The following is a 25,618-nucleotide window of genomic DNA, read 5'->3' on the forward strand; positions in this document are numbered from 1 at the left end:
AGAGTGGGAATCATATCCAATTTCTTCCCTTTAGTAATATATATATATATATATATATGGCATTTTCCTGATTTTTTGTCTTTTGTAAATTTTAATTTGGTTAGCTTTTTTATCTCTAGGACTTTTCTTTATATGGTATTTATTACAATCCCAAACATTCATCTTGAGTCTTTGACCATAAAGGATAAAGGATTTCTTTGTATTGGATAAAATCCCAAAATCACAAAATTGCCACTGTTTTTAGGACCATGGTTTCTCGGGTGGATCTGAGTACCTCTCCGCTCTCATTAATCAGCTTTTATTGTTGAAGCTTATTTGTATAACTTTATAGAATGTTTCAAGTCTGGTTGTTGACATTCATTAAATTTTTGAAATGTTTGGCCTCTTTTTTTTTTAAAGAAAAATTTCAGAAAAATCATATTAAATTTTCACACATTTTGAGAGTAGTCTCAAAGTTAAGAAACTCTCATACTTTCAATTATCCCATTTCATTTGATTTTCCTTTAACTTTTTTTTTAAATGCCCAAAATACCCCTGTTTTTATTTATTTATTTTATTTTAAATATAAAATAAATGGTTAAATACTCTTTTACCGCCTTGGGTTTAAACACTTTATTTTTCTCTTTAAGATTTCATTTTTATCATAAAAAATACCTGTGGTTTTCATAAAGACGAAAATTTTACCTATTGTAATCAGAGTTGTTATAATCAGAGTTGTGCAATGAAGTGTGTGAGACAATTATAATCAGAGTTGTTTAAGTTTTATTATGGTATCAAAGCTATAGGCTAACACCAATTATCGATCTTGTGATTTTTTTTTTTTTTCAATCAATCTTCCTTAATGAGTGACCGTCGGGTCGAACATTTTCACCATGAGAGATGGTATCTCTGTTAAAATTCCATTCAAAACTTAACCGAGGTACCATATCCGACTTTATGAAAACTACAGGTAGTTCCTGTGATAAAAATAAAACCCTAAGGATAAAAAAATAAAAGTGTTTAAACCCTATGGGGGCAAAAGAGTATTTAACCTTACCATAAATTGCAAAGATGTTGTAAACATATTGCGAAGATGCTTTTTTTATATAAAATAAAAAATAAAAAATAAACACTTAAATCTTTATAATTTTTTATTTTATTTTCTTATAAAAAAAAAAAGGGGGTATTTTTGAAATTTTGACAAGATTTAATAGAAAATTCTAATGGAATTGGGTAATTAAAAGAAATTAAAAATTCATAATTGAGAGTTTTTAAACTTTGATGATACTTTCAAAACACGTGGAAGTTTAGGGAGAGTTTTGTGAAGTTTTCATTTTTTTTTATTTGAAGCTAAACCTATACATGTATCAATTTGTGCTGATTCTACGAATAATAATATATCAATCGTAGGTGAGAAATATGTATCAAAAGATCAAATACAATTAACAAATGCAGAGAGAGAGAATCTTTTTCTATGTTGTTTGACAAGGGATGGAAAGTTTGGAAAACATGAAAGAAGTAAAAAAAAAAAAAAAAAATGGAGACGAGTATAACGTACCGAAAAATTAATTAACTTTTCGGTTCACCTCTCTGTCTTACCAAATAAATAAGACCAGTAGATCTTAAAACTCTCATTAGAGAGCCCACAATGAAAGACTTTTGACTTTATATAATAAGATAGCCATTAATCGCACCTACAATAGATAAACACCCAAGCAATTCTAAAACATAAAAATATAACATAGCTAATATCAAATGTTTCGGTCAAGTCAAATATAAAAATATTACATAGTCTAAAAGTCACTAAAACATCAAATATAAAAGATGGAGTGCATCTTTTGTATGGTCGTTGCACAAAAGGGAGCTTTTGTGCAAACTACACAGATTTTGACAATCAACAATCTAAGAAAAATGCAAAAAAAAAATTGTATGTTAGCAAAACATAGGATTAATTCTCCCTCAGAGACATTAGCCACCACCCCCTGCTGCCTGCCAGTTCCACCCACTGCCCACACCCAGATACCGCCACCCACCGCCTAGCCTCTCCATGCAACCGTCACCCCGGCCTGGGGGTTGGCCGTGATCCACCCCCAGCGGCCTAGGGGTGGCCGCAATCCACCTCAACAGCCTAGGGGAGAGAGATCCGGCCACCCCCAAGCCGCAGAGGGTGGTTGCGGTCCACCCCAACGGCCTGGGGGAGAGAGATCCGGTCACCCCCAAGCGGCCTTGGGTCGGATCTCGGCCAACCCCCAAGCCATTAGGGGTGGCCGTGATCCACCCCCAATGGCCGGATCTCTCTGCCCCAAGCCGTTGGGGTTGGCTCGCGGCCACCCCCGGCCACTAGGGGTGGCTCGTAGCCACCTCCAGCCACTGGGGTGGCGGCAAACCACCCCACCTCCCTTTGCCACCTTCTCCATTTATTTTGTTTTAAAAAAATAATAAAACATGATATAATCAGTTGTGAGTGTTTATTTTTTGTTAGAATGTTCTACCTAGTGTGGCAACCACTAAATGGTTTGCACAAAAGTCCACTTTTATGCATGGACCACATTGAAGTTATTCTTTAAAGATAATTGCGTCCCAAAAGTGGCGAAACATCAAATACCAATTATACAAGGACCTTAAGGGTGCCCTTGCCAAACTCTGCTCCATCGGCCTCCATCACGGCCTCCAACTTGGGAAAATGATCCTCTCCATTTCATTTGAAATGGATAATATTCAGTTAGTGTATTTTAGAGGGGCAAAGTCGTCTCAAAAATTAAAATGACAATTTTACCCATCTAAAAAACACTAACCGGATACTATCCCTTTCATTTGAAATGAAGAAGATCCTACCCATCCAATTCGTGGGCTGCATTGAAGACAAATCTAGCTAAATCATTCATTGACATCCTTCTCTCCTAGCCCCTACGAACCATGCTCTAAAGAAAACCCGACTTTAAAACAATGGATGTTTTAAAGATAGAAAAGATACAAGCATAAATCCATGACCTAGTGAGTAAGAATACATAAGGCGAACATGTTATGATATGATGAACTTTATTTAACAAAAATGTTATAAATCATATGTAGTAATATAAAATGAAGTCCTCTGTTAAATGACAAGAATTTCATGACAATGCCATATAGATATAGTATATAATATTTAAAGTGAATATATCATAGTTTAACTCTATATGGTATACCCAAGTTGTTAATACCTTTTTGATAGGGTTTGCACTGTCTCAAAAAACTTGTAATACAATACTAGTATCTCGGTAAAGCACACATACCGTCATTGCTAGTGGCCCGACCGGATTTAAATCTTGGATGATCCACACCACTAATGTTGTCTATATGACCACCATCCGTACATAGTTGCGCCCGTCACCTATAAAACCATTAGATCCAATGCTAGACAATAAATATAAATCTTTGAACCACATGGTTAACATGTATATGGTAAGCCAATAAACATCATCTGTATATGAAGTATATGTCATACGATGCAATTAATCATTATCTTTTATATGCATGCATTTATAAAATTCACACTATGCAACATTCCTTTTCCATCACACAATTTACACAAAAAATGGAGTTCACGTCACAATAAAATATATTTCATGTGAGTTATAAGCATGCGTGTTGAATACATAAAATAATCATGTTATAAAAAGATTCATAATCGCAAGTATTAGTGTGAGTTTTACTCACATTGGTCATAAGGAACTTCCAAATAATTCTCTTGATATTCATTAACATTAAAATTTGTGAAAGAGTCTAATATTAGTCTCTAATCTTAAGCTAAGAAAGTCCTAAACTCTTCAAAATAAGCATTTGTTTGAGCATCGAACGATTGGTGCAAGCATCGATTGATCGACATCAATCAATCAATAATCATTCTATCATTGCCAGCAACCTATTTTTAAGCAGAAGTCCCAACTACACCTAATCTAACATGTTTTATGACTCTAATATCATCTCTAAAATTGTCATAATCACAAATATTACGTTCATACCTATCAAAGTTAATCTGTTACCATAAAAAATCTAACACATCATGAAATCTATCAAGAATCTTTAAAATAGCTCGGGAGTCTACTTCCAAGCTGTCACTGAGTAATGATTTAAGGAGGACTGGAGTCCTCCTAGAATCTTCTTAAACGTGTTATGACATTTAAAATCACCAATAGATCAAAATTTAATAATGATCATTTTAAATTCAATGATGATTTTAAAAAGTCACGTCTCTAGTCTTCCTTATATCATTACTCTTCAAACGGTAGGTTAATTATGCAAGAATAATAAGATATCACGTTCTTATCCATAATCATAACCTACCAACATCAAATCTACAATATTAAACCCGTAAGTTCAAATCAACAAACTTAAATGTGGGACGATTTGCACCGATTTGCATTAAGATGTTTAAGATTTAAAAAGTAGCTTAAAACTCTCTATCATAAGTATAAATAGAAAATAACTCCCCAATCTGAACTTTATTTAAAATTTTGATGAAAAACCTGTTAAAGTGTCACATCAACAACAATAATAGTATGACACGTCTCCTATAATAAAAATATAAAAAATGTAAAAAAGAAAAAAATATATCGGGGTGGTTAGATCACCCCAGATTAACTAGATGAGGTGGTTCGGCCACCCTCTCTAGCCAATTTGGGGGTGGTCTGACCAGACACATATAATTTCCTCATTTATTTTTTTTTTACATTTATGTCTTCTTTTTTTTTTTAATATTTTTTATTGCAGGGGCAAGTGTCATATTATCATTGGTGTTGATATGACACCATGATGATTTTTTACCAAAATTTCGAATGGAAGTTCAGATTAAAGAGCTATTTGCCATCTATGCTCGTCAAAGATAATTTCAAGCCACCTTTAAAAAAACTTATTGCAAATTGGTGCAACCGTGAGAGCTACTTTTATATTTTTCTCTAATTTTCCGGATCTAATTTGATCTGGCCTACTTACATCCACATTCCCAGCTTTGTAGGTGAATGTTTTGTTAGCATAATTACTTGATTTAGTATGTACCAAACATAAATTGTTCAACTAATAAAATAATAAGTCGATTGAAAAATAAAACTCAATAGTGAATTTTCCCATCAGGATCAATGGGTCACTTTCAGTTGGATTGAAAATAAATAAAGTAGGGCACATTGTAGTTGACCATATAATGACCACTAAATATTCATTCTGGCAGCAATTACTTCTAATTGGGCTCATTGAGACGATGTTGTGTTGAGAATAAAATCGTACAAATGCACATGCCTGAGAATTCAATAAAGTTTAGTATTTGGGTCCACTTTGTATTAGGATTGTTTGTCTTTCTGCCAACTTGGGCAATAGGGAGAAACCGAGAAAGACCAATTGCACTTTCTCTTTCTTTTTTATTTTCTTTTATTTCTTCTATTAATTAATGAAAAAGTGAAATTCATTTTGTCGAGGGCTGATTAGTAGGTCCAAATCGATATATTTTTTGCCAGAAATGATGGGCAATTCCTCCACCATGTACATTGTACAGGCAGTGGCCCTTTTATAAGGCTGTTTTATGTCGTTTTTGCTCATTGAATTGTACCCCCAAAGTGTAGGACCTTCTGACTGTTTAATTTGCACATACGTTTCTAATATTTTATTGCTTGATCATCCCATGTCTCTCCAGCTGTTCATGAGCCCACCATCCTCTAATTTTCATTATCTTCCATTTTGATTGGTAATATTATAATATATAACAGCAAGGCAACATAGGATTTCACCGACTCTAAATTGATGCTAAAGGTATTACAGCTTTTACTAATAATTTCTCACAAAGTGACATGATACTTGTCACGTCAGTTACAAAAATATGAAATGCCACGTGACACTTCTTTAACACTCATTTTCATAAAATATTAACTGTTACACAAGCTTATGAAAAGAGAAACGATAAAAATCATTTTTCATCCTATTTTTCATGTGTGTATAGTGAATGGGTGAATTCACAATTAAATTTGGGAACCATATGAGTCCATAAATCTAATTGTTTGCAAAAAAAAAATGGTTGAAAGAATGATGTGTAACATGCCTCTTATAAAAAAAAATTAGGACTAACTTTACAAAGGCCCCTTCAACTTCTACGAGTTTTGAAAAAACTCCTCCAAAGTTCAAAAACTATCAATTTTACCCACTCGAACTTCTAATTTAATACATTATACCCCACCCCGTTAGAATTTGGCGTTAAATCTGAATTTGACTTTAAATCCTAATGGAGACTATTAAAAAAAAAAAAACCCCAAATTTTCCTTTTTCTTTTTTAATTTTTAGGGTTAAATATTTTATTAGTACTTGGGTTTGCACATTTTTATTTTTTCTCACCTGAGGTTCAAATCCTATCATAAATGGTACCTGACTTACGGAAAAAGACCAACTTAATACCTTTGTTAGGTTCCATTAGCCCAAACTAACGGGATGACACGTGTCGTCACATAGAATGCCACGTGTTTTTTTTTTTTTTTAAAAAAAAAAATTAATTAAAAAACTAAAACCGAAAAAAATAAAAAATAAAAAAATTGGGGTGGCCGGCCACCCCATTTTGGCCAATGGGGTGGCCGAAGCCACCCCTAAAGCCCTTGGGGGTGGCTCGGCCATCCCCAGATGCCATGGGGGTGGCCAAAGCCACCCTAGGGCGGCCGAAGAGGGTGGCCGAAGCCACCCCATGGCCAAAATGGGAGTGGCAGGGCCTTTGAAGCCACCCCTCTTTTTGGCCATTGGGGGTGGCCGAACTACCCCAAAGGCCATGGGGGTAGCTTCGGCTAGAGTCGTCAATTTTGACACGACTCGCAAACTCGACACGATCACTATATGAAAAATAGAAATTGAGTTTGGTTTTATCGGGTTCGGGTCTTAAACGGGTCACCCGATTAAGACCCAGTTATTGTTCGTGTCTGGTAGGTCGACTTGCCAGACACGTTTACAAAAAAAAAAAAAGGTAAAAAAAAAAAAAACCCTAAGCTAAACTAACCCTAACGCTACAATGCATCAACCGTTCAGGCTTTCAGCCGACAGCCCCCCCCCCCCCTCTCTCTCTCTCTCTCTATCTCTTTCTCTCTGCTTCCATCATTATTGCATTACATCAACCAAAGGCTTTGGTTGAGAGCACATACCAGATTGAGATGGCAGTGAGGTTCAAGTTAATCATAACAATAACAATTATCACTACTATATCAATGGGAGATCTTATAGAGAGGCTGCAGGGCCAGTCCAACAACGAAAACAAATACACATATTTGTAAACTCGAAAGGTATTTAAGGAAAAATATGTTTAAAAAAGGATAAAAAAAAATTACAAAAGCTATACATCATCAAACAAAGTGAGATGTGTAGCACAGCTCCTCCGCCTATGATGGAAATGGACTATCTTGTATGGAGTTGAAAATTGCTAATTTTGTGAATGCTTTTATTAATTGCATTGGTATTATTATTACATTTTTTTATTTTATTTTAGGGTTTAGGGTTTTTAAATGGGTTGGGTCGTGGCGGGTCATTTCAAGTTACCTTCTAAGAACAGGGGTCGTGTCGGGTCGTGTCTACCCGATTATTTTAAACGGGTTAAACGGGGCGTGTCGGGTTACCCGGCTATTTTTCGTGTTATAATCGTGTCAGAACCGCTAACTCGTTTAGCTAAACAGGTTGTGTTCGTGTATAGGTTAATCGTGTAACAAGTCCTCGCGGGTCGTAATCGGGTTGTGTCAGGTACTGGTTTTGCCATCCCTAGCTTCGGCCACCCCCTTGTTGGCCGCAGGGGGTGAGCAAACCACCCCCAAGGCCCTTGGGGGTGGTTCGGCCACCTCTAGACCGGCCTTGGGGGTGGCTCAATATGGGGGGGCCGACCACCCCCTTTAGCCAAAATGGGATGGCTGGGCCAACCCAAAAAAATTCCCTTTTTTTTTTTGGTTTAGTTTAGTTTAGTTTTTTTTTTTTATTTATTATTATTTTAAATTTTTAGGATGCGCAGCATTTCTATGTGATAACACGTGTGACTAAACCTAATGGAGGCACTAAGTTAGTATTTTCCCGTAAGTCAAATATCATTTATGATATGATTTGAACCCTAGGTGAAAAAAAAAAAAAAAAAAAAAAAAGGTGCAAATCTAAGTACTGATAAAGTATTTAACCCTAGTTTTTAATGTGAAATTAATGGTAAATTTTAAATTTTATGAAATTTTCAGGGGTATACAGCTTATTTCATCTACTATAACGTTTATTTAACGTCAAACCCTAACCGCGGGGGGGCCGCCAGGGAGGGAGGGGGGGGAGTAGATTGCATCAAATTAAAAGTTTGAGAGGTGAAATTGAGAGTTTTTGAACTTTGAAGAGTCTTCTCAAAACGCATAAAAGTTAAAGGGCCTTTGTGAAGTTTTTCAAAAAAATTATAATACCCCCAATGAGATTTTAAACCGGCCTATCTTCAATACAACCCCAAGCCAAGTCCATTGGCAATGAAAACTACAAGCCAGGCTGACTAACAACCAAATTGAGCTGGCCGAACGTTATCTATTCTATGTCGACTCCACACGACCTAATCTAGGCCGATCGAACCTAGTTCAACTTCGATAAATTAAACGAGCACACATAGCACAAAGAGAAATCATATTCAAAGTGTTCTAACCTTGCCGCTTGTACTATTGACATGCCATTACAATCCGGAAATGATTCAAGCGTGACTAAGAGAGTAGTGGCAATCGATTATTCATGCGGGAAACAATCTTCTCAATTCTTCTCAACTTTTTTTTTCTTTCTCCTTTTTAGTTGATTTGACACTACTAACACTTAACTCAACCCAAAATTTTTGAACATTATTCAAAATTTTATATTCTTCAAACAATTCAAACATATTCTGAACTCTTTTTTTTTTCTCAATATTCATAATTTTAAATTCAGTTTAGTAAAATAGAAAAAAATTACAAACTCAAACGAGCCAAGTCATTTAGAGGCACACCCATTCTTCTAGCCAAACACTATTACCCTTTCCAACTCTACTTTCCCTCTCAGATTGACTTTCCAGTAGACCATCGGTAGGTCACTTTGACCTCTCTTTTCTCTCTCTACCGTACAGGTGTTCTTGATCTTTGGCTTGGTGTGCGATCAACTGCCATCTTCACATGCAGTTACTGTTATTATTTTTGTTGGCGGCAAGTTAATGCACAAAGAAAGATTGACTTGTGTTATTTTTTTAATCTCTGTTATAGGCAGAATTTGTTCTCATCAAACCTTTGAAATATGAGCAGAAACTTGAGAAATAAACAAGTGGGTACTTGTCATTATCATTATCGTCGTTGATGTTGGACTGTTTTATGAGGAGGAGATCAGGTAAATTAATGGCAACTGCACAAAACTCACCTACCTAACAGTGATGGAGATAAGGAAGATGGGACCTCCATTGCTACAGAGTATGGCTCCCCTTAATCCTTAATCCAGTGGCAGCTGCCTATGATGCTCATTTTACAAGGCCTCTTTATTTTAATATTTATTTTTTGCAAACGTAATAATTAAGGTGTGTAAAATTATAATTATGCCTCTAATTAATATGAAAAAATGGCCCTTCATGGTCATGGTCATGGTCCTATTCCATGGCCATGGAGAGTGATAGAGATACTTCTATTGTCATCTTCAAGGCCATATCCATGGTGGCCATGACCGTGGAGGTTGGTAAACCTATATATATGGGCACCGCGCCTACGTACATAGTCATGGTTAGAGTTTTTTTTTTTTACTAGTTATATTCTTTTTGTTGTAGGGATATAATAATTCTACACTTTTTATTATTAATTTGCTCTTCTACCTGCATAACAGGGAATCAATTCTCATGCCATTATCATGCTACTTACATAGACATTTAGGCCTCGCTTGGTTCGCAGAATAGACACCTGAAAAAGAATAGTTAATCCTATGGTATAGTTATTCATTTGTTTGGTTACGCATTATTCTTGAAAATAGTTTATTCCCATTCTCATATGACTACTAATCTCATACACACAGGATTAGTTAAGCCACTAATTTCTTAATGGCTTAGCTAATCCTTAACGAATAAAATACATTTTTCAAAAATACTCATACAATTTTTTTTTAAAAAAAAAAAAAAAAACTTAAAACAAAATAAAAAGCAATATATATATGAAAAATAAAGTGGGTGGTCATTGGGGTGGTCGACCACCCACATAAGAGGTTGGGGGTGGTTGCACCACCCCCATCGCATTTTGGGGTGGCTACGGCCACCTCGCAAGTCATCGGGGTGGCCGCTGCCACTCACGGAGCTCCTATGTGGTGGCCATGGGTTATTGGGGGGTGGCAGCGGCCGCCCCCATTGCTTATCGGGGTGGTCATGGCGTCGTGGGGTTGCCACAGCCACCCCCAGCCGCTTCTGTGGGTGGCTGACCACTCCAATGGTTTCATTTTTTTTTTTAATATAAGTTTGAGGAAAAAAAAAATTAATATGGGGTTTTTCATAATTTTGATTCAATTTCAATTTTTGTATGTGTGTTGTTACCAAACTAATGAATATGAATAACTATTCTATTCCTAGTAGTAGCTATTCATTTTCCAATGAATTAGACATTCTGCGAACCAAACGAGACCTTAAGTGCTATATGAGCCACGACTTATGATACGCCCTTAATTTAAAGGGAAAATCATGCTTCAATCAATCAAGGCAAATGTGGGATGAATAACAAGTGAAAGATTGATGATGCTATATTAACCAGCTGCACGAAACCGTTGCAAAGAGGCCACTATGAAAAATAACTCACAACCTGGTAAAATGGATTTTTATGTCTCTGCTCAGAGCTTTGTATTGTACCTAAGCATTTTACATTTTTACTACTTTCATTCTCAAAATACTTGTTGATTTAACATCAAAGTTATTTTCCGCTGGTACCCTTTAGCAGGCTTCATTGCTTTTTTTTTTTTTTCTTTTACATGAGCAAATTGGCTGGTACCCTTTAGCAGTCTTTGATATTTTGTTTATAGTTTAAACTTTGTAATGAGTAAGTGTTTTTTTTTTTAAAAAAATAGAGTTCTCTTCTTCATGTGATAAGATAACTTGAATTCTTGTGATTGGAGTCTTGATATCGATGTCACATGTGATGTGTATATATATATATATATATATATATATATATATATATCAACTTTTTACTCGACATGAATTCAAAAAAAAACTTTTTCCTCGACATGAGTAATTAGAATCTAACGAAAGCTGCGACTCAAAACTTATGAAATCAACGAGCTAAGCAACGTGGGGTTAAGGTGGGGTGCATGGGCACTAACAACGAAAGCATTGGAACAAATCAAAGCTCACTTTATATTTGACTTGATTTGATGTCCATTAAAAGTTGGCAAACCCATGTTCTTTCCTGGCTAATTCATGACTCTTTATCCCACAAAAGAAAAAGTGATTTTTGGCCGTTAAGGTTTTTTGTTTTTTTATTTTTATTTTAATTTTTTTTCTAATCAAATAAGAAAATGGTACAATGGTCAAAACACCAAAAAAAATGAGCGGACTCCCCAACATCAGCCTTGAAACAAAAGCACAATGCAGCAATATATACAAAACGTAGAAAATGGAACAAACAAGTTTTCCAGTCCTCTAGCAGTTAAGATTAGTATAAGGATATTGCTATAGATTTTTTGAAAATTTTGTATTTTTTCAACCCTAAATTGTGGAATCAATTAGAAATATTTCTCTTAAAATTGTAAATTTGAATTATAAATCCCATAAATTATGGTTAATTACAATGCATAGTACCTTTTTCTGTCATGGCAATGACTTATTATGAGTAAGCCAATGTTTATTAGGTTATGTTTCTAGACTTTTTGTTGCCTAATATTTTAGTGGGTTTCAAGTATTTTGGTTCAATAGAATTAATAGTTGTTCTAGTGAGTAAGTTGTCTTATATTAAGAGTCTTATTATTGAATAATGTAAGTCTATTTAAAAATTGTTTCAGTGCTCATAAAATAGAGAAAAAAGAAAATTAATTTCAAACTTAAACTTAATTATGTTTGAAGGAGCTCTAACTTCTCTCTAAATATTTAGGTTTGTAATCAACAGCGAAACAAATCAGCAAGTGTGATGCAGATTGGAATTCAAGATATATCATATCTTATCTTATATTTTCTTATCTTTTAGTCTTTTATTATGTTTTTTTGTTAGTCGTTTATTCTATCTTATCTTTCAGTCTTTATTTAAATTATGTTTCTTTGTTAGTCTTTTATTTGGTTTAGTTGTTTTTCGTAGACTTCTAACTTTATTTTATTGTTATCTTAGGACTAGGAGTCTTGTGCTATAAATATATGCTTGCTTATAGTCTTTAACAATTCAGTTTATGATTATTATTGAGTTTTGTTAAATAAGAATACTCAGAGTTGGGTTTCTTTGTGTTTTTTCCTTAAATCCTAGATAAGCTCTAGTTTTTAAGAAGATTTCTTAGATTCTTGTGATAGTCTCACAATCTTAGGAATATTATCTCTTTTACTTGCTGTTTTTCTTGTTCACCACAATCCTACACTGTATCAGTTGGTATCAAAGCTCAATTGTTTTCCATAAATGGGGAGGAGCAACTGCTTTGTAGATATGAACGAGGTGGACGTGCGTACAGAGGCAACACGTAAGGAGCAACCGGCGATTCGTTTGCGGTACATGGAGGAGAGGTTTGGTGGTATAACCGTGCGGAAGGAGGGGCGTTCGCGCACCCAACACGAGATCCTTACCGATCACTTGGCCAACATAAATGGTCCGAGCGCTCGTCGTCGTCAACCAAAACTGAGATACACTGGGGCAGAAGACAAATTTATCGTTGAAGGTGAACCTATCAATCCTTATGCGGGGTGCGAAGTGTAGAAGGAATTTTCAACAGCACAAGCCCATGCTATATCACGGGATGCAGACGTCAAGCTCAACATCCAAAAAGAGAAAATAGAAAATTCCTACAAAAAAAAGGTATCTTGGGAGATGGCAAAGGTCAAGCATCAATCGGTGTCCCGATACATTGGAGGTACGTACCGACAATTTCAGACTACATGCACCATGAGAGGCAAGGTGGCCAAGCTTGTCATCAATCCAATGAGTGATATAAATGTAGTCTCGGAGGAAGCTGTTCGGAAGTTAGGGCTCGAGACCAAGGGACATCCTACTCCTTATCAATTAGAATGGCTTGTGAAAGGAAACAAGGTAACAGTTTCTAAACGTTGTTTAGTATCCTTTTCTATTGGAGCTAAATATAGGGATACTATGTGGTGTGATGTGGTCGACATGGAGACATGTCACCTGTTATTGGGCAAGCCATGGCAAGATGACAAAGCTGCTATCCATAATGAAACAAAGAACACGTACAGCTTCATAGTAGGTAAAACCAGATTGACGTTGCTACGTAGCCCATGGGCGGAGCCAAAACTTTCATAAGGGGATGGTCAATCATTTGTAGCCAAGCAGGAGATGATGGACAAGGAAAGCGGCGTCAAGAGAGTGGTACCAGGGCCGATAAAGGAGCTGTTGGGAAGATTTGTCGACGTGGTCCAAGCAGAATTACCAAAAGCGGTGCTATCATTGCGAGAAATTCAACCTCAACTTTATTTAGTGCCGGGGTCTAATGCTCCTAATCATCTGCACGACATCAAGAGTCCTAAAAAGCTTGAAGAATTGGGGGAACAAGTAGAAAAGGTAAACCTTTCAGAGAGTATCGCAATTTTTCATGAAGAAGAGGAACCCTTGGAAGAGGTAAGTCTTTCGGAGAGTTTTGCAACTTTTCATGAAGAAGAGGAACCCACTGAAGAAGTAAATCTTTCGGATAGTTTTGCACTTTTTGACGACAATTTTACATATCATGTGCCTGATAAGAGCCTCGAAGATAAAGTCTTCAATTTTAGTGTTGAGCCAATTGACTATGTTGATTTCATTGGGATAGATGCTATTTTATCAAATTATTCTAACAAAAATTGTGATGAGATCTATATGGTGGAAAAGGCTTTTCTGTCAAAGATTGAAATGGTCTTTGTGAGTTATTTGAAGATTTTCATGGTATATGGGAAAGACAAGGCACGAGAAAAGCATGGCAAGTCTACACTGCAAGGAGAGGTGTGTGGCCTTCAACATCATCGTCGCAGTCTGCTGATGATTAGAGCCATCACGCTTCTTATGGGGTGTAGCCTTGTTGTGATCTTGAGGAACGAAGAATGGAACGAGTTAACAGGGCACCCGAAGGACCATAGAAAAGACAGTCCAAATTCGAGGGCGAATTCTTTCCAACCTCGGGAGGATGATGTAGATTGGAATTCAAGGCTTATCTTACCTTACCTTATCTTATCGTTTAGTCTTTTATTAGGTTTCTTTGTTAGTCGTTTATTCTATCTTATCTTTCAGTCTTTATTTGAATTAAGTTTCTTTGTTAGTATTTTATTTGGTTTAGTTGTCTTTTGTAAACTTCTAAATTAACTTTATTTCATTGTTATCTTAGGACTAGGAGTCTTGGGCTATAAATATATGCTTATAGCCTTTAACAATACAGTTTATGATTATTATTAAGTTTTTTTAAATAAGAATACTCAGAGTTGAGTTTCTTTGTGTTTTTTCTTTAAACCCTAGATAGGCTCTAGTTTTTAAGAAGATTTTTTAGATTCTTGTGATAGTCTCACAATCTTAGGAATATTTATCTCTTCTACTTGCTGTTTTTCTTGTTCACCACAATCCTACGCTGCATCAAAGTGGCTAAGGAATTTAAGAGAAAGGAGAACTGGACCAAAATTTTGTAATATGAACAAAGAAATTCATTTCAACATTACTACTAGTACTAGGTGGTAGTTTTAGTAAAACCTAATATACTTGATCGGATTAATGGTTAATTAATTAAATTTATTATTCCTCATCAGCTTAGATTTTTTAAACAACGAATAATTTGTCATACTCAAATTCATTATTTCATCGAGGGTAATTGTATAATAAGTCCCTGAGTTAACCCTTCAAAATTTAAAAATCCTTAAGTTTTTTTTTTTTTTTTTTTTTTTTTTCCGAAAATTTACTCTCTGAGTCAATCAAAATAACAATAAAATCCTTACCGTCAAAATTTTTTAACAACCATTAGTCCCAATTAAAACGCTTTTAACCTCATTAAAATATTAATTTTTTATTAATTTAATTTTAAAATTTAAATCTAAAAATTAGAAAAAAAAATTAGGAAAAAATAAAATAAAATTGAAGGGGTGCCCAGGAGTGGTGGGATGGCTCGCGGCCACCCCTAACCACCCCATGGGGTGGAAACTCCCCATGGGGTGGCCTCCCTAAAACCTAGGGGTGGCTCGCGGCCACCCCAAACCCCCTGGGGTGGCTTGTAGGCCAACCTAAACTCCCTGGAGGTGGCCGTAAGCCACCCCATAGGGGTTGGGGGGTGGCCAAGGGTGGCGCCTTCAATTTTTTATTATTTTTTTGCAGCATAAGTACCGGGCTACATCATCAAGTCTGCTGATTTGGGTTCAATATGTGGCATTAGGATTTAGGAACATGTGTCACCATTTTACGAGCGCTGACGTGGAGATCCATTAAATATTTGGACGAAACCTAGACAGAAGTATCAAATGGATGTTTTCAATAATTTAAGGTACCAATTGCAACATTTTTTAAAACTTGAGGGGTCTATTTAATTTTGACCATAACCACATGTATTAAAATTCCATTTAACCCAAAAGTAAAACCATTTAACCCAAAAATAAAACCATCCATGTAAACTAACTATCAAAGGAAACATTGATTTGTCAGCATGACACCATGAGCATGTAAACTAATTTTCAAAGAAAACGTTGATTTGTCAGCATGACACCATGAGCATGTAAACTAATTTTCAAAGAAAACGTTGATTTGTCAGGACGTGTTAAAGTGGTGAAAGAGTAGAAGAAAGCGAGAGGGTTTGGGAGGGGGGCTGGTGGGAGAACCACCACGTTGCCTTCCGCTCTTCCCCACATGGTTGGCCCAGCTTGGTTGGGGTTTGCCCCGACATGACCTTAACCAATTGACCCAGTTCATTATTCATAATTCATTATTCATAATTTGATATGATATGATATGCCCTCTTTCATTTTCTTTTTCCTTTTTTTTGTATTCTTTTCTTTTTCCATATTATTATTATATCACCATTCCCAATAATGAGAGCCTCCTTTTATTTATCTACATTCTTAGTCTTATTATTAAGGTGTTTTGGGCGGTGGGATTTGTTGTATTGTGTTTTTGTGGCACAGATTTCAACCCAACCATTAGAGCCCACTCCACCTTTGTTGGGCTCTTGAGGGAATGAAACACTTTAGAAGTATGGCAAAGCCCATTAAGATAATCTAAGTTTTGTTTTTTATTGGACCCACTTCCACTTTGGATGGTCCATTTATGGTTTTAATAAATAAAAAAAAAAAAAAAAAAATTGCATTATTTCTCTCTGTCTCTCTCTACATCGACATTCATGGGTACCTAAGATACATGTAGGATTTTAAAAAATAAAAATTAAGACATGGGTTCGTTCAATAAAATACTTGTACAATGCCTCAAAACTATGTAGTTTTAAGGAGAGAAATCAATGTAAAATGGTGATTGGAAATAACACCAGGGCCCTTTACGGCTCATCAGGCCCAATGGCCTTTGGGCCTTCAAATCTTCAATCCTTGGAGGTGACAAAGTGACCCTGTCGGACACTACCCCAATCGACGGCATGCCGATCGAGGTACCCATACTATTATTCATTTCTCTCCCAGCCTCTTATCCTTACAAAAATAGTTATATTGACTGAATCATCAGAGTGTCCTCCACTAATAGGGGTGCAAAGGCGGTTACGGTTAGCGGTTAGTAGCAATAACCGCTAACCGTAACCGCCCTAGCGGTTAGTAAATTTCACTAACCGCAACCGCTAACCGCCTAGCGGTTAACAGTTAGCGGTTAGTGGCCGGTTAGCGGTTAGTGAAATAGATAACCGCCCGCTAACCGCTTTTTTAAAATTGGGCTTTTTTTTTGGGCTTTTTGGGCTTATTTTTTTGGGCTTTTTTTTACCCTCATTTTTTTTTCTTGTATTTTTAATATCTTCTTGGGCCCAATTGCTATAAATATTTGAATTGTCATTGGATCATATGATTAAGTGTTGATCTTATAAACTTACAAACAAACAAAAATACTTCAATTGTAGTTATAAGTAACACATTGTTTAATCCAATGTCAATTACTTAATTTGATATTATATGAATCACATTGTCATTGTCATTGTACATGAATAATTGATTAAGTATTGGAATTGTAATTGGATCATATAGTTAAATATTTATCTTATACATTTATATTATTCAATATGCATATAATATAACTATAAGCAATTATATATATATATATAAAAAAAAAATTCAAAATTGTTCAAAATTGTTAATTTTCTTTTTTTTGTTTCTTTCAAAAAATGGTAAAATTTCTTTTTCTAAAAAATGTTCAAAAAATACATTAATACTTCAATTGTGATTATAAGTAACACATTGTTGAATCTAATGTCAATTACTTAATTTGATATTATATAATCATATAGTCTCATTAAATTATATCATATGATTCATATGATTAATTATTTAAATTCTTATCATATTTACTTATAATCTTTTTTCTTTGAATTGAACTTAATATCTAATGGTAAATGGTAATGTTCAAACTCCTAAATCCTAAATTCCTAAAGTATCTAATAATGCTTTAATTAAATTGTAGACTTGTAGTTATAAGTAACATATTGTTTAATTCAATTGAATCAATTGTGATTATCATTGTACATGAATCATATGATTAACTTGTAGACTTATGACTTATGAGTTATGTATTATTTATTATTATATAATCATATGATTTAATGATCAAGTCATCATGTGATATAATCATATCAATTATAGTGATAATATATAAATTACTAAAATTATAATGATAATACATTAGTACTTAAATTATGTTTATAAGTAACACATTGGTCATTGTTTAATCCAATGTCAATTACTTAATTTGATATTATACGAATCATATCATCATTGTACATTAATAATATGATTCACTTGAAGTCTTGAATAAAGTATTTGAATTGTCATTGAATCATATGATTAACTATTGATATTATACATTTATATTATTCATATACATATGTAGACTTATATAGACTTATAAGTTTATAACATACATTGGAAATAAGTCTCTAGATATTTAATTGTTGTATTAGTATGAATTAGTATACTTATGAGTTATGTCATATTATATATGTATAATTTGTTATTATATAATCAAATGATTTAATAATCAATCTCATGTGATATAATCATATAAATTATAGTGATAATATATTAATACTCAAATTGTGATTTAATTATTTTTAAAAAAAAATTGTGATTTAATGATCAAGTGATTATATGATATAATCATATAAATTATAGTGATAATATATTAATACTCAAATTGTGATTTAATTATTTTTAAAAAAAATTGTGATTTAATGATCAAGTGATTATGTTATATGTATAAATATTTTTATAATTATAATTATAAAAATATATTATATAAAAAGGCGGTTAGCGGTTAGCGGTTACGGTTAGTAGACCCAATAACCGCTAACCGCTAACCGCTAGGCGGTTATGGCGGTTAGGCGGTTAGCGGTTAATGCGGTTAGACGGTTAGGCGGTTAAGCGGTTGGCGGTTATAGCGGTTAGCGGTTAGCGGGCGGTTAAAAACCGCCCGGCTTTGCACCCCTATCCACTAATATCTCATATTCTGGCGAATCACCCCTGTCTGTTTCTTGTCTTTGTATGTGCCTTTAATTGGATTGCGGTTGTACAGTCAACTTAATGAGTGTAAAATATTCGATAGCCTTGGATAATGGAAAGATGATTTGATAAAGCAAGAGGATGATATGTTTTAAACATGTATGTAATGTCACGTTACACATTCCTAAATGCTTCAATTAATTCCGATGGTTTTGCACTATTAAGCTTCCTGATGTTTGTTTTTCTTTCTTTCTATCATGTGCACCTATTTTCCTTTGTATTTGAAGGTTTATTGCAAGCAAGGCAGAACTAATGAGATAGCAACAAGCAAAACAGAGGACTACTCTATGCTTTATAAAGTTTATAAAGTTGTTTTAGATGATAAGCAATGTCGTCTGATATAAACCTTAGGTAAAACTTACCCTTGAAAACTGGCTTGCAAAGAAATGATATCTAAGAGTTTATATACACATGGTTAAAATTGCACTTAAACCATGTGAGATACTTAGGATCGTAATGTTATTTTTTTTGGATTTGGAATTAATTTGGATCTTATTATATTCCATGGATAAATAAAGTCCTATTTGTTTCAAATGAAATGAATATTTTTCATTTTATAATCATAATTTAAAATTGATACATCTAACGGTGTATGTAAAATCAATGTAGGGGTGTTTCTAAAAAATTTAAATAATGTGATATCATATACACTGTTAGAGACACAAACTTTAAATCCCGACCATAAAATTGATCCTAACCATTTCATTTCAAATGGAAAGAATTAACTCTTATCCATATATAAGAGGATATAAAAGAATTGTTTAAAAGGAATTTAAACATTAATCTATAGAAATTTGGTCTTTGATCAGGAAGGAATTGATCAGCTACAAGTACACCCACTAGAAGTAGTGGTGTTCTTCTTTGAAGCTTCGTCCACTTTTCTTGCCTTCACCTCATTCAAAACATTTCTAGCCCACTCACCAAAATATGTCTCGTTGCATCCAATTTTGCCGCTCTTGAAAATAGACATGCACCGGCGGTCATCTTCCGGGAAGGGGCATTCATCGCCGTCGGGATCTCGCCATGCACCTTGATGCCTCATCCCGGACCAGCTAGCTATCCAGTGATACACAAACTGGCCGACGCCGGCGAGCTTTAGCCAGCCTTTGGGAAAGAACTCCATCACACTGCTGTTTCTGTCCATCAAGAACATGTTGGTCAACTGGGCACCATGCGGGGATACTAGAATGTCTGTCCAGCTCATCACCTTCACCTGAATCAAATGTAAATGGATTGCAAACACAATTTAGCCACTCTACATTATTTGTCTTTTGTTTGTTTGTCTTTTAAGTCAAAGACATTAACAAACATTCCAAACTACGAAACATAAAAACTCATTTTATCTAGAGGTTTGATACGGACACAACACAAATCCAACTCATGGCCAACTTCTCTCCTACGTGTACAAAAATTTGAATTTTAAACCAAACAAATTGTCTTCTTTCCCAAATTTTCGGAATCCCAAAATTCTCTCTCTCAATTTCTTTTGTTGTTAAATGACACGTAGGAGAGAAGTTGGTCCTAAGTTGGGTTAGTGTTGTGCCTTTAACATTTTCCTTTTATCTATAGGAAAAAATACACTTTACCTTCCAAAGTTTCACTCAATTTGTAATTTGGCCTCTAATGTTTAAAAATTTATATGTACCATAACAAAGTATCAAAAATTCGCAATGTAACCCATCCGTTAATCATTTTTGTTTTTTCTTACGGAAATTATAGAAAATACCACCCAATAAAGTATCAAAAATTATAGAAATTATAGAAAACAAAAAATAAAAGAAGACAAAAAAATTGGGGTGGCCAAGCCAACCCCATTTTTTTTCCCTGGTTTTGGTTTATTAAGGGAAAAATTCACTTTACTCCCTTGAAGTTTTAGGATTTTTTCAATTCGAACCTCAATGTTTAAAAATTGGCAATGTACCTCCTAATGTTTCAAAAAATTTTAATTCAAACCATCCGTTACTAATTTCCGTCTAATTGGACAGAAATCATCCCACATGTATCTCACGTGGAATTTTGATGCTCTCTATTCCAATTTTGCCCTCATTAAAATCTATGAAATTACGTAATTACTCTCATTAAAACCTATGAAATTGAGGGTAATTACGTAATTCCATAGGTTTTAATGAGGACAAAATTGGAATAAAGGGCATCAAAATCCCATGTGAGATGTATGTGAAATGATTTCCGTCCAATTAGACAGAAATTAGTAACGGAGGGTCTAAATTGAAAATTTTTGAAACATTAGGGTGTACATTGCCAATTTTTAAACATTGGAGTTTGAATTGAAAAACTCCTGAAACTTCAAGGGGGTAAAGTGAATTTAACCCGTTTATTAAATTGGGGGCATTTTTTGAATTCCCTAAAACACATGAGGGCAATTTTGAAAATTTTAGACCAAAAAGTGTACAACAAATTCCCGTCAAATTGGACGAAAATGGCTAATGGAGTGGTTATATTGCAAATATTTAAACATTAGAGGTCAAATTGCAAATTGATAAACTTTGGAAGTAAAGTGTATTTTTCTCTTACCTTTATATGACGTACATTAGAACATTCTTTTCAAACCAAAAACAAAAGACATACCTAAAACACATTAACAAACGTACATACCCTAAAGTACTAATTAAAATATTCATGGCCTACCACTTTGTAATAAGCATATATTTTTGTAATACAATATAATCTTTATAAATACATATCAGTTTAATCTAAATAGAATCAAGTCAACATAATAAAGATGTAGTTGATCTCTTGGACATTATAAATTGAAGGCATATACCTTCAAAGTTGAACCATTCTAAATCTCTGCGATTTTTTTTCTTTTGGTAAGGGAGATAAAGTTTTCTATCAACCTTATGCCCGGAACAACATTGATTTCAAAAGCTGAGAGAGCTGAAAGAGCAATTGCAAGAGTTGCTAGATAAAAGTTTTGAGTAATGTTAGAACTATCTTTTTATCTCATGAATATTGATGTATTACATAGCGCCCGTGTGTATTTTCTTTTTCTTTTAAAGTATTCCTTTAGTTTTGTTGTATGAAAGGTCCAGAAAATAAGTCTAGTAAAGAAGACCCAAGATCTGGAAGAGATAAGGCCAACTACAACTAAGCCCCAAGAGAAACCTCTCAAAGGTCTCATTTCTCTCCATAACGAGGTATGTCAAAAAAAAACAACACAACAGAGTCCTCCCAATCTGAGGAGCTCTCTCTCTCTCTCTATCTTTCTCTCCCATGACTTGAGCGTCAAAGTATCTCCAGTCTAATGATCAGAAGCCTACTAACAATCCTTTTTTGTTTTCGAAAAGACGATCAACAACTACTGATGACGTGTGAACATTAATGACATTATCTCTGTTTAAATGTCACTTTTCATGTAGTGACGTGTAAACAGTAACAACACTATTGGTGAGCTGTCGTTTGAGCTAAAAAGACCTTAAATAGTGTCAATTGAACAGTAAATGACACCATCACTAATTGTCAACCCTATATTCAAATTCAATGTTGTTTAGCAAATGTCACTAGTTGAACATCACTATTTATGCGTCACTAAAGATTTTTTTTTTTTTTGTGTGGGGGGGGTGGTTTGGGGATTTAACATTTTGTTCTCTATTTGAACAAGTACCGGTACCATTTTTTTTCAAATTCTTAGAAGAACAACGTCCATAATTGAGCTTCCCTGAAAAGAAAAAAGAAAAAAGAAAAGTCCGTACTTTGCCATTGCCCTGGCGAAGAATAAACTTGTAATAAACCACTCATAGCCATTTTTTTTTTTTCTTTTTTTTTACTCATAGCCATTTATATATAAAGAATATACTTTCACATGCAAAGATCTTCAGATTAGATACTAGCTAGTGAGTGCTCTGAGCATAGAGCCTCTTTTCTTTTCCTTTTGAGGTGTCACTCCTTTAATTAGTGGGATTAAATGTTATGCGTTATGGCAGCCACACTCATTCCACTAACCTATTTCAATGTGCTCACATATGTATATTTATCTCAAATATTGCTTCTTCTTTTTTTGTAATATGTCTTTTATCTTGTGTATATTTTGGTTGAGTTGGCACGCTTTATCCGCTCTTAATTTTAAAATATTACTAACCATTCTATTGTATACTAGCCGATCATCTCCTATCCATACATTGTGCTATCGATAGCACAGTGATCAATAGTATATCTCTAATTAAAAAAAAAAAAATGGTAGATGGAGCACGTCAAAGAACACAAGAGAATCATTTCTATAATTAAAAAGGAATTAAGTTCTTAAATGTATGTGTATATAACAAAAAATAAAAATGCAAAGAATTAAAAACAGAAAAAAAAATATATATATATATATATAGAAAAAGGAATAAACACTAACCTGCTCACAGAAGCTGAGATTATTGGAGTAAGCCACCGTCAACCGGCAACCGTCCACCTTAGCACACTCCCTCTGAAAGATCTCAACGACTGCTGTCTCATTCTTGAATGATCTCGGCCCCGTCCGCATAAACATGGTGATCCCAATCACCAGCACTCCCCGGCCATTGACGTTGGCAAGCCTACCTTCCAAGCTCACGTTACAGTACACCCTAGCCTTGCACCTCATTAAATCGTACGCCTCCATCCTCTTCTCCCTTGACATCCCTCCCTCATTGTGCCTCATCACCACCGACTTCTCAAAGCAAACTGGCTGATGGTCATCGCCAACCCCTTCAAATCCTTCAATGTACGGCGGCCGGCCGTCGAACGTGGCCTCCATTAAAGTTGTCAGCCACAGCCCCATCTTCAGCCTCAACTCACCCCAGTGGTACAAAACCCACCTTGTTGGCATCGGGCACCCGTTCTTCTTGTGCCAGGCCACAAAGGGTACCTTTCATAATATAAATTAAATGATTAAATTCGCTAACTATTTTATATAAGTTTAAGCTTTTAAAATAGTGATGATTTAATATGGTATTAGATTAATTATATATAGTTAAAATGTCCTGAATTCAGACATTATATCCATCAATTCAGCTCACATGTTAGAATATAAATTAAACTATTAAGATTATGTTAGTTTCGATATAAAATGTTTTCAGTTAGAAAATATTTTCAAGAAATTAGTCCCACAAAAATGATTTTAGCAAAAAACACTTTTGGGTGTTTGGTTCCTACCAAAAATCGGAGATGACTGGTGACCTCTAGCAATAGCCACCGACATCAACCAGAAATGGCCGACGACATCCTAACCTCCGATGACAACAAAGAATGAACTTCGAAAGAGATCGGTGCGTGTAAGAAAGAGAAGCTCAAATTTTCAAAAAAATGGTTTACGAAGGGAAATGATTTCGGTTTGACTATCATTTTCATTCGTATTAAACAATAAAAATAAATAAAATAAAAAAGAAAAGAGCAAAATAAAAATAGGAGTGATTTAAGAGTACCATGGCCGACAAACCATGCCATATGTTGTCGTAATTATAATGGTTGTACGACACAAAGGTTAGGCCCTTCATGAAGGTGGCGTTGAGGGGCAAAGTTTCCGGCCACGCCAGCGCGTAGGAGTTCCAGGAGCCGTCGTGCTTGTCACGCCCTTTCATGCACAGAAGCCTTCCCTGTGAGGATTCCGAGGGGAATTGCTGGAATTGCACGTCGCCTTCCTCGTGGGAATCATACATGGAGCTCATGAACCACGTGTGGCCCTGAAGAGCGGCTTGCGCGTAACGTAAATCTTTCAGCGGGAGAAACGTTACCGAGCGCCGGAGCCGGTCGGCCATGGATTTGATCTCGCTGCTGTTGCAGTATGCGGAGGTGTTGATGACTCGCTGCCATTGGCGCGTGAGAGACCACGACGGAGTTGGGGGAGACGGGGGGGTGTGGAGGGAGTATTGGATGTGGAAGAGGATGAAGAGAAGGACGCAGGTGGAGAGGATGTAGACGAAAAGTTTCGGGGAGTAGAAAGAGAATGGCGAGAAGGTACTGCGCTGGTGGTGGTGTTTGAGACGGTGAGCTTTGTCGGAGATAGGGCTGGTGCCGGCGCCGGTGCCGGTGGTTCTATCTAGTACGGTAGGCGCTTTGGTCATGGCTGAAAGAATAGGAAAATGGATGATGCTTCAGAGGGTCCTCCGCATTTCAAAGTTTATTATTACTTTCATAATATTTCCAAATAAAATAGTTGATAGTTTTTTCTTCAACACTCAGCCAATCCGCTCGAGAGCCTCAGATTTTACGGCGGGAAACCCGATATATATATATACTCCTTCATGCAGTCTGGACTGCGTGATTCAAGCGTTTTGCATTGCAAGTAATCTGCTGGAAGAAGAAAAGGGAAATGCTTTGGGTCCAGGGAAAGAGTTAAAAAAAAAATGATTAGATTTCTTCAAGATTGTGAAAAGCCATGTGTTTCCTTCCCCGATCCTTTTGTATTCTTTTTCTTTTGGTTAAATTTACTTTACCCTCGTTAAGTTTTTGGAGTTTTTCAATTCAAACCTCAATGTTTAAAAATTGGCAATATATCTCCCTAATATTTCAAAAATTTTCAATTCAGACCCTCCGTTACTAATTTCCGTCTAATTGGACGGAAATCATCTCACGTGCGTCTCACGTGAGATTTTGATACCCTTTATTTTAATTTTACCCTCATTAAAACTTATGAAATTGCATAATTACCCTCATTAAAACCTATGAAATTAAGGGTAATTACTTAATTTCATAGGTTTTAATGAGAGCAAAATTAGAATAGTGGACATCAAAATCTCACATGAGACGCATGTGAGATGATTTCCATCCAATTAGACGAAAATTAGTAATGAAGGGTTTGAATTGAAAATTTTTGAAACA

The 25,618-nt window shown here is 35.1% G+C and overlaps 1 protein-coding gene across 1 annotated transcript; it reads right to left on the reverse strand.

The window, feature by feature from the left end:
• Positions 1-19,637: 19,637 nt before the first annotated feature.
• LOC132178002 (uncharacterized) lies at positions 19,638-24,982 on the reverse strand. The gene is made up of 3 exons (XM_059590472.1): positions 24,223-24,982; positions 23,175-23,666; positions 19,638-20,030 (listed from the first exon to the last, which is right to left on the reverse strand). The coding sequence occupies exons 1-3, from the start codon at positions 24,859-24,861 to the stop codon at positions 19,638-19,640; spliced, it is 1,524 nt and encodes a 507-aa protein (XP_059446455.1). The 5' UTR covers positions 24,862-24,982.
• Positions 24,983-25,618: the final 636 nt, after the last annotated feature.

The sequence above is a fragment of the Corylus avellana genome, chromosome ca4 (assembly GCF_901000735.1).
Source record: "Corylus avellana chromosome ca4, CavTom2PMs-1.0".
Taxonomy (NCBI): Eukaryota; Viridiplantae; Streptophyta; class Magnoliopsida; order Fagales; family Betulaceae; genus Corylus; species Corylus avellana.

Bases quoted from the DNA above. Each gene is read 5' to 3' on its own strand.
- LOC132178002 (XM_059590472.1), bottom strand. From the start codon at position 24,861: ATGACCAAAGCGCCTACCGTACTAGATAGAACCACCGGCACCGGCGCC. The intron at 23,667-24,222 runs GTACTCTTAAAT...ATATTATGAAAG, and splicing joins GGCATGGTTTGTCGGCCATG to GTACCCTTTGTGGCCTGGCA. The intron at 20,031-23,174 runs GTTAGTGTTTAT...CATTTGATTCAG, and splicing joins ATCTCAGCTTCTGTGAGCAG to GTGAAGGTGATGAGCTGGAC.